At 42.1% G+C, this 8713-nt stretch overlaps 1 protein-coding gene across 1 annotated transcript; it reads left to right on the top strand.

The window, feature by feature from the left end:
• The first annotated feature begins 1196 nt into the window (after positions 1-1196).
• Positions 1197-8461, top strand: LOC5518704 (sodium- and chloride-dependent transporter XTRP3). Its single transcript, XM_032363464.2, has 10 exons — positions 1197-1602; positions 2277-2546; positions 3006-3190; positions 3506-3616; positions 3835-4044; positions 4611-4727; positions 5389-5587; positions 6347-6506; positions 6965-7127; positions 7424-8461. Exons 1-10 carry the CDS (start codon positions 1383-1385, stop codon positions 7628-7630), a joined length of 1842 nt encoding a protein of 613 aa, XP_032219355.1. The 5' UTR covers positions 1197-1382; the 3' UTR covers positions 7631-8461.
• Positions 8462-8713: the final 252 nt, after the last annotated feature.

Genomic DNA, 8713 nt, shown 5'->3' with positions numbered 1-8713 from the left:
ACAGACAATGAAAAATTATACCCTGGCCGTGTAAGCCTGCGATGCTCAGAGGTCTGCGGTATACTCTGCCTGAAAGCGAGCGGCTTTTGTGGAAGACTCTTTTCGTTCGCGAAATTCGGACGCTCACTACTCGCACAAATGCACTCGCCGTCTGCGATAGACCCACACTAAAAGATGTGTATAACCCTGGCCGTATATTTTGGCCAGGGTTGTTTCAAGGACTGCTATAAAGGGACTCGCTCCGCCTCGGCCTTTTTTCTCTGCAGCTCGTAACGCAAATATTTCTTAGTTCTAACAACCTCCGATGGACACATGTGATTCCGAAATATTTTCGGTGATTTCTTTTGTAGCCTGAGTAAACGCTGGTGCAGCGTCTAGTTTTACATGCAACACCTGATTATGTCTTTCGACGAGTAACGCGAGGCGAGTAGGAAACTCAATCATTCCAAGCACGGGAGCGTGACACTTTTTCCCGCCAAGTCCATGGGGGGGAGGTTGAGGAGGAACTAGCCACTGCAAGCGCTGAAGCAATAAACTCATGAGAGAATCTAAAAATCAAGAATACCTGGATCCGGGATTTCCTGGGGGGGGGGGGGGGGGGGGGATAAAGAAATCCCCGGAGCGGGGAGGTAATTTAACTTATGAGAAATATATTTACGCTTTTACCTCCTATACACCAACCTTTCTCGGATCGCCTTGGATGTGACACCGCAGGGGTTAAAGTGATGGAGTAAATATTGCCTTAATCTACACCCTACCCTTCCCCTACAACGCGATTTCATAAGGGGCGACCATTTGACTTTTTAGGGGGGGGGCGTACATCATATTTTTTTTCAAAAACACCCACACACCTCTCCCTCATAAGTCAAATGGCCGGCCCCTAAAAGTGTTCAAGTGTACCACTTAAATAATGTACCTTTAATGTACCTGTTCTAGACTTTTATAGACAATAGAAATTGAATAAATTGAATAAACCTACTCTTGCATATATCTACTCAAAAGGTAATCCTATAATCTTTTTTTTTCTTTTGTTTCGGTTTCGCAATAATTTTCGTATAGAAAACCCCTTGGAATTTCTTATTTAGATAAACACCATAACGGCAGAAACAAACACTAGCACCCACACATCGCTTGTGTTCAACTTCGTGTCGTTTGAGTGTTTTTAAAAAGAACCTCCAAGTGCCACGTATGACGTGACTGCGGGCCCGTCAGTGGCAGGTTGCTCAGTTGCTCAATGGCTCGCTTTGTTCATTCAGCTGTATTTGCATAAATCAAGAAGAAACGATTCAACCGGCTAACGTGGAACGTAGCGAAAGGGGGAAAACAACCCCCTAAATGTAGTGTCATCTTTTAGGGAAATTTAAGTAAGACCTGTTTAAAAAATGTCTATTCCACTTGTGGAAGATGAAAGTAAAGCAACTCTCGCTGTAGTAGGTGACGGTGGTAGTACAGCGAATCCACCACAGGAGTTTGTTGTTATTGAAGACCACCATCGCGAAGGATGGGGAAGTAAAGTGGAGTATATTCTGGCTACAATTGGCTTTGCCATCGGCTTTGGTAATGTTTGGAGGTTTCCGTATCTTTGTCAAAAGAACGGCGGAGGTAAGCACGTGTTCTTTTTAATTATTTCAAAATATTGATAATATCAAGCTTTAGTTGAAGTAGTTACGTTTACTCTATGAGATGAAAATTAAAATTATGAATTTAGAATAAACTTTATATATTCATTGTTTGTTATCTTTAACTTTCTAGAATATGTTAAACGAAGTGAAAATTACTCAAAACAAATGTTCTCGTTTGTTAACCCGCTAAACCAGTCAGCCGCTTGATATGTAAAAAAGTATTTTTTTTGTTTTCTTATTGTATTGTTCAATGTCTGAATACACAATTACAATGTAAAAAGAAACCCTCTAAATATTAGAAATAAAGAGAATGAGTTTGCCATTTTAATTGTTCACCATTTCTCGGAAAATCCATTATAGAAAGCGAGCGGGAAATCTAAAAATAGTATTACCCAACATGCATCGCGTTTTGTTTTGATTTTGCCTTGAGTCGAATCCAGTCGAATCCACGTTTACAATCGTCGATATTACGTGTGACAGAATAGAGTTGTGAGACATATAACAGATCTAGAAAAATTTCGCTTAGAATAATCACAAAAATCCATAATTGAAACTAAGAATTTGTAAGATGCCTACCCTATAATGATTATAAGAAGATTTTTAAGTCTAAACTCATACCCATAAAGTGTGATCATTTTTGTGACCATTTTCCAGGTGCCTTTCTTATCCCCTACTTCACAAGTCTTGTGACCATGGGAATTCCTTTATTCTTTCTGGAGCTTGCAATTGGCCAGAGCATACGCAAGGGGTCTATCGGAGTATGGAACAATATCCATCCCTACCTAGGAGGTGTGGGGATTGCTTCTGTCGTTCTCTCTCTGCTCATCAGTATTTATTATAACGTGCTTCTGGCATGGTGCTTTATTTACTTGTTTGGTGCATTCCAAAAGGAGTTGCCGTACTCTTCCTGCCCAAGTATTAATGGTAAGAGAGTAGCAGGTCATAGTTGTGGAGGTGTAGTTGTGATGATGGTGTCAAGACCGGATGTAACAAGTGTGATGCGTTTCTAGAGCACAAGTATCTATGTAGGCATACTCACCTGCACTTTACATGCAAATGACAGCTGGTCTTAGATATATAGGCTGCTCTATGCAGTTTACAAACATGAGTCTGAGTCAATGTGTAAACACTCTGGTCTACAACCAGCTTGAAAGGTATATTGTTTTTCATGTATATTGTGATGCAGGGGCGTAGCCAGGGGGTGGCCCAGAGGGCCCAGCCCCCCCTTCTTGCACCCAAAAATACAGTAAATGCATGAGACATAATCTAAAAAAGGAGGCAAATGCCTTGATAGGACCTTTTGGGCCCCCTACTGTTAAAAATCCTGGCTACGCCGCTGTGATGATTTGAGGATGTGAAAATGGCTATGCCTATGTCTTACAGGTACAGAGATACCAGAATGCACATTTGCAGGTAGGACCCAGTACTACTGGTACAAGACGGCACTGGGTGTGTCCTCATCCCTGGAGGAGGGAGGGGGGTTGCAGTGGCATCTCTGCCTGTGTCTCCTGTTGTCATGGATAATTGTGTTCCTGTGCATCATGAGGGGTGTCAAGTCAGGAGGAAAGGTGTGTAAAAAAGAAACAGCACTATACCCACCACGGCGGCGGCGGCGGTGGCGGTGGCGGTGGTCATGATGTTGATGATGATGATGATGACGACAACGACAACAACAACAACGACAACAACGAGGACGACGACGACGACGATGATGACATGGTGACTAATGTTGAAGATGTCATGATGCAGATTGATGAACACATCAGCACTACATACAGCACTATACCCACCCTTTTCCATCCCCTCTGCCAAGCTTTGCCATCACTCCTTTGATGTTGTTCTATCTACATGTAATGATATCTTGGTGTTTTTACATCCAACAGGCTGTGTATGTGACCGCTACAGTACCATACATTGTGCTGACTATTTTCCTCATTCGAGGGCTTACACTTGATGGCGCTGTTGATGGCATTAAACATATGTTCACACCACAGGTAACCATTTAGCTGTTATTCTATTAGAGTACATCACATCGGCCATTTCATAGCTATACTTTCAGTAACAATTAAACCTCACTGAAGTGGTGTTAGTGCTGGACTATTTGTAAGTTAGGTACACACCTTTCTTTATTAAAGTCAATAGTGTTTACAATGCTCGCAGTTTTGTAGATTGATAAACTTAGGGGTTTACTGATTACTATTTTGTTTCTAAGTTTGACAAGCTAAAGGACCCACAAGTGTGGCTGGAGGCCGCTACTCAGATCTTTTTTTCCCTTGGCATTGGGTATGGCTCATTGATTGCGATGTCCAGTTATAACCCTATCCACAACAACTGCCGGCGTGATGCGGTGTTCGTGTCTCTCATGAATTGTGCCACCTCCATCTACGCCACTATTGTCATCTTCTCCATCCTGGGATTCAAAGTATGTGGGGATAAGTAACCTCCATCTCCTGGGGAGGGGGGGAGGGGGGGGGAGATCCTATCATTTAGGGTATAAAACTCTACCATCTGCTATCCATTAGGGGACATTCAAAGATTCTTAGGATTCTGCTATCCCTTAGGCTGCCTCATGCTAATTGTGTACCCAATGTGCTACTCTAAGGGGTAATACTTGACTACCAATAAAGTGCTATTCCTTAGGGTTAAAATATATTTTGCTGATAATCATCCCAATACCCCCGACTCAGCATATGCTACCATCTTTGTCTTGGAATTCAAGGCAAATGGAATCCAAAATGCTATGAAATCAAGTAGTGAATAGGTAGTCTATACAGTAGTCTATAAAGTAAAGAGGTATTTAAACCGGATAAAATGGATATACAGACTTTTCTCTGAGGACATGACAAGGTTGTGCAGGAAGTGCAGTTCTCTTAGATTCAAGGGTATGACAAAACAATCAAACACTAAATGGCTTATAATCAATTATCTCTTCTTGGTCACAATAATCACATTCTTATTCTTATTTATTGTTTCTTTGGCACTATACAGGCAAACAGATCATACGACGAATGTATTGCGCTGTACGGAGGCGTGAATGGGACTCTTCTCCCAGAAAACAAGACAATGGCAGACATGTGCTTTAACTTGGAAAAGTGGCTTAATGAGGTACAAAGAGTTTTGAGCACAGTATAAGTGTTTGCTTTTTTCAGGTGCTTATCCACCATCTGTTACATGCCACACTCTTATTTGCCCACTTTTTAAAGGGTTTCACCATGACCCCCCCTTTATGCTATTACTATTACTAAAAGTTATTCATAGGCATCATGTCTTAGCCGTGAATTATATGTTGCAACTTTCGTAGTTGAACATTTTAGCAGAGTCTTAGGTTGAATAAAACTCTACGACTCGATTTGTAAAAGTGTGGCCTACAACTAAATCGTGCAGCCTTTAGAAAGTTCTGTTAGATGCTCCCTTAGATGTGCTCTTAATAAACGTTTTGCACTATAAGCATGCATACATGCCACAACACCCTTTCTGCCCTCACTTACTCACTTACAAGGCAGGGCCGTAGCAGGGAGTGGGCACTGGGGGCACGTGCCTCCCCCTCTAATATTTTAAAAGGAATATTTTTATAAGGAAATGACCAGTAGGGGCGTGGCTGTGCCCCCCATTGTTTTCTTAATGTTTCTGTATTGTGCCTCCCCCCAATAATTCGAGGCCTGCTACGGCTATGCAAGGCCATATCGTTTTCCTTGCCCTCACTTACAAAGGTTTGCACAACACAACCGCCCTCCTCTCTTCTGTTATTAACAAGGGTTTGTTACAGGCCGCCGGGGGCCCAGGTCTGACGTTCATCGCCTTCACAGAGGCCATTCTCAAGATGCCTATCTCTCCCCTGTGGGCCGTGCTCTTTTTCGGGATGCTCATCATGCTGGGGCTAAGCAGCCAGTATGGCATCCTCGAGGGCGTGGTCACACCAATACACGAGATGAAATTGGTGCCCTTCCGAAAGGAGATCATTGCAGGTGAGTCGAATGCGACTTTGCAGAGATTATTAGGGTACTTAAGCAAAGGCGTCTCTAGGAAACTGATGGCAACCGGAAGTAGATGATTTTTGTTTTTAGCGTTATCACAATGTTAGGTTTCATGCGTGTTGGAAAAGAAGCGTCTTTTACATTGGTTTCATGCAAAACTTTATACAAGGAACTCCCTGTTGCCGTCCGTTGTCTAAAAAAGTCTTTGATTTAGGCATCCATTCCATGTGTATTGGGGGAGGGGGTCTAGAAAGGGTCGGAAGACTGGTAAGGAGGGGTGGTCTAGTAAGTAGTGGGTCTGGTAAGGATGAGGGGGTCTGGTAAGGAGGTGGTCTAGTAAGTAGTGGGTCTGGTAAGAATGAGGGGGTCTGGTAAGGAGGTGGTCTAGTAAGTAGTGGGTCTGGTAAGGATGAGGGGGTCTGGTAAGGAGGTGGTCTAATAAGTAGTGGTTCTGGTAAGGGAGGGTTGTTCTAGAAAGGATGGGGAGTCTGATAAGGATGGGGGGATGTAGTAACACTGCCAGAATGCTTGTTTTCTGGTTGGAGGTAAGTCACCATTGACGAGTCAGCCTGGTAAACAAAGTCCAAAGAATGTAGTGAACTATAAATGGTCTTTAAGAGAGTACGAATTTTTTTCTTTCGCTGTTGTAAATTTATTTATTGCACCAACGAGCCGCCAACACCATTATATTATTGATATACAGACGACGTGTTATTGCTAAAAATGCGCTCTTCCCTTCTCTGATACCAGGCCTCTTGTGCGTGATCTCGTTCTTCGTTGGCCTCGTGTTCTGTCAGAGGTCTGGAGAGTACTGGCTGCAGATGTTTGACTCGTTCTCTGGACCGCTGCCCTTGTTGTTCGTGGGCTTGTTCGAGCTTATAGGAGTGGCTTACGTGTATGGACTGAGAAGGTGGGTTGTCATATGGTGTCATTTGGCGACTTGCACTAAGAAATCACGTGACATGTTCAGTGACAGACGCCAGATGCAGGAAAGGTTGCGGCCGTCACATCAGAGAGCGATGAAAAAAACCCTTTTACTGCACCCTTTCTGACATGATATTGATCCACGTAAATGTATTTACATGTCATCTTTCAGCGGTATAATTGTTTACAGCACCTGAAGTACACCCTGCTGTCTCCACACCACTTTTTTTTTCAATTTTCTTTATTAATGTCTGTTTCTACCCACTCATGAATGCGGAGCAAGAATTTATTTTCTTGTTTCTGTCGGTTCACTCCCTTGCTTACTGTTGCAAATATGAGAGCGACACCGAATACATAATCGTTTCATTCCCTATCTTACCGTTGCAGATTTGAGAGCGACATCGAATACATGATCAGGTTATTTTCTTGCTTTTACCATTGCAGATTTGAGAGCGACATCGAATACATGATCGGCTGCCGCCCAGGGTGGTACTGGCTCATCTCTTGGTTCGTCTTGTCCCCCCTTGTCGTGCTAGCTATAATCGTTCCTAGTGTGGTGAACCTCGCCGTCAAACCAATCGGATACACCGTGTGGGACTTTGCTAAGGTGATGCTAGTTTATTAGAGGTTTATTATTTGCACCCCCTCCCCTATTTAGAATAAAGGCTCTGGTGACTTGACTGGCAAAACTATTGTACCTCTTGTACCTTGTTAACTTGTATTGTTTTCACAATATTACAGAAGACAAATTAGGAGAAGAAATCTCACCAAAATTAAATCTTTATGCTTTATCTATCAAAATCAGCCGATAGAAATTGATGCTTTGAGATTTGAAGTCCAGCACGCCGTCAATAGGGCCGATTCACGTGTTAGTCCCTAATGACAATGCTGATTCCTTCGCAGGCCGACACCAAGATCCTAGCCTATCCCTGGTGGGGACACATTGTCATCGCGTTTCTGATTGGCTCGTCTTGTCTCTTTATACCCGGCGTATTTGTGGTGAGGGCTTTGCGAGGATACAAACGGGATTCTCGCAAATCGCGGGAACGCAATATACATGAAGAAGAGAATATGCTGACGAGAACCGGCAAGACTGGCGTCGATTATTAAGAACAAGCCAACTCATTTGATGCGCGCGTTACATTAGTGTGGTTTTCGTACACCCCTGGAATATACTCATTTAGCATTAATACACTCCAATGTCTTTGTTCTCTTCTGTGCTGGCTTGGATATTACACTTTGTTTCACGTGTTTACGAACGCCACTATCATTTTGTTGTTCAGCATTTCCAGTGTTTCCTATGCAGCACGCGTATAGCAGCAAAATCTAACACTCGGAAATGGGAAACGCGATAAGTTGAACTACTCGAATTTCGGTATGGATACCAACAATTGTAAATATATTTTAAAAATGGATACATACAAGGGTTAAATTCGGAAACCCGTGAAGATATAATGTAGTTTTGAGTTGTTTCCATGTATTAATTAAAGAATAAAAGTCTGACAAGACAAAGGAAGAGCAATAGGATTTGTACAAAGGTGTAATACGCAAAAGCTTTCCATATTTTAAGCTACTCTTTAGTTATTTTACACTTGAAAACGCTCTTATTCTTTGCTCTCCGGCGTTTTCTGTCTTTTTAACTTTAAATATATTTTATGTGTCTATTTAATACACTATCATTTGAATCTACGAAAGGAGATTTATTAGTAAATCTATACATTCATATTAATTATAGAAGCGTTTTATATAGTTGACTTTCATGGGGGCAGCCATTCAGAAACGAAGCTACCCACGTAAAACGAAAGCAAGTTATTTTGGTAAATCTAGGTTTGATAAGATAAAATATATATTTTGATAGAAGTGAAAAAGGTAAGCGCTTTGAATTACGTGCGTCATTGTGTTACATCAGAGTCAATGTAAAAATAAATAGTGTGTAGTGCATGAGGTCGTACGTGTATTTCCTATTTCTATATTCTAAAATATTTATTAGAAATATGAGGCTTTGAGTATCTAAATCTGATCCAGTCTCTGGGCTCTTGTTAGGAAGGGGGTGGAAGCAGTGATAACGCACGAGGTACAGAGTTTGTTAGGCGAAATTTTCGTAATCAACCATAAATTTCCTCTAATTTGGCTTAAATATTCCTTGTTTTGGACGCGCTGTCCGTGTTTACTGCGCGCGATCAATCCCCGACG

The sequence above is a fragment of the Nematostella vectensis genome, chromosome 3 (genome assembly GCF_932526225.1).
Source record: "Nematostella vectensis chromosome 3, jaNemVect1.1, whole genome shotgun sequence".
Taxonomy (NCBI): Eukaryota; Metazoa; Cnidaria; class Anthozoa; order Actiniaria; family Edwardsiidae; genus Nematostella; species Nematostella vectensis.
Note: the sequence above shows the minus strand (reverse complement) of the source record. Positions and strands in the feature narration are given on the sequence as shown.

Excerpts from the sequence above, each read along its gene's own strand:
- LOC5518704 (XM_032363464.2), top strand. The coding sequence starts at position 1,383 with ATGTCTATTCCACTTGTGGAAGATGAAAGTAAAGCAACTCTCGCTGTA. Across the intron at positions 3,617-3,834 it reads AACATATGTTCACACCACAG|TTTGACAAGCTAAAGGACCC; the intron begins GTAACCATTTAG and ends TTTGTTTCTAAG. Across the intron at positions 5,588-6,346 it reads CCGAAAGGAGATCATTGCAG|GCCTCTTGTGCGTGATCTCG; the intron begins GTGAGTCGAATG and ends CTCTGATACCAG.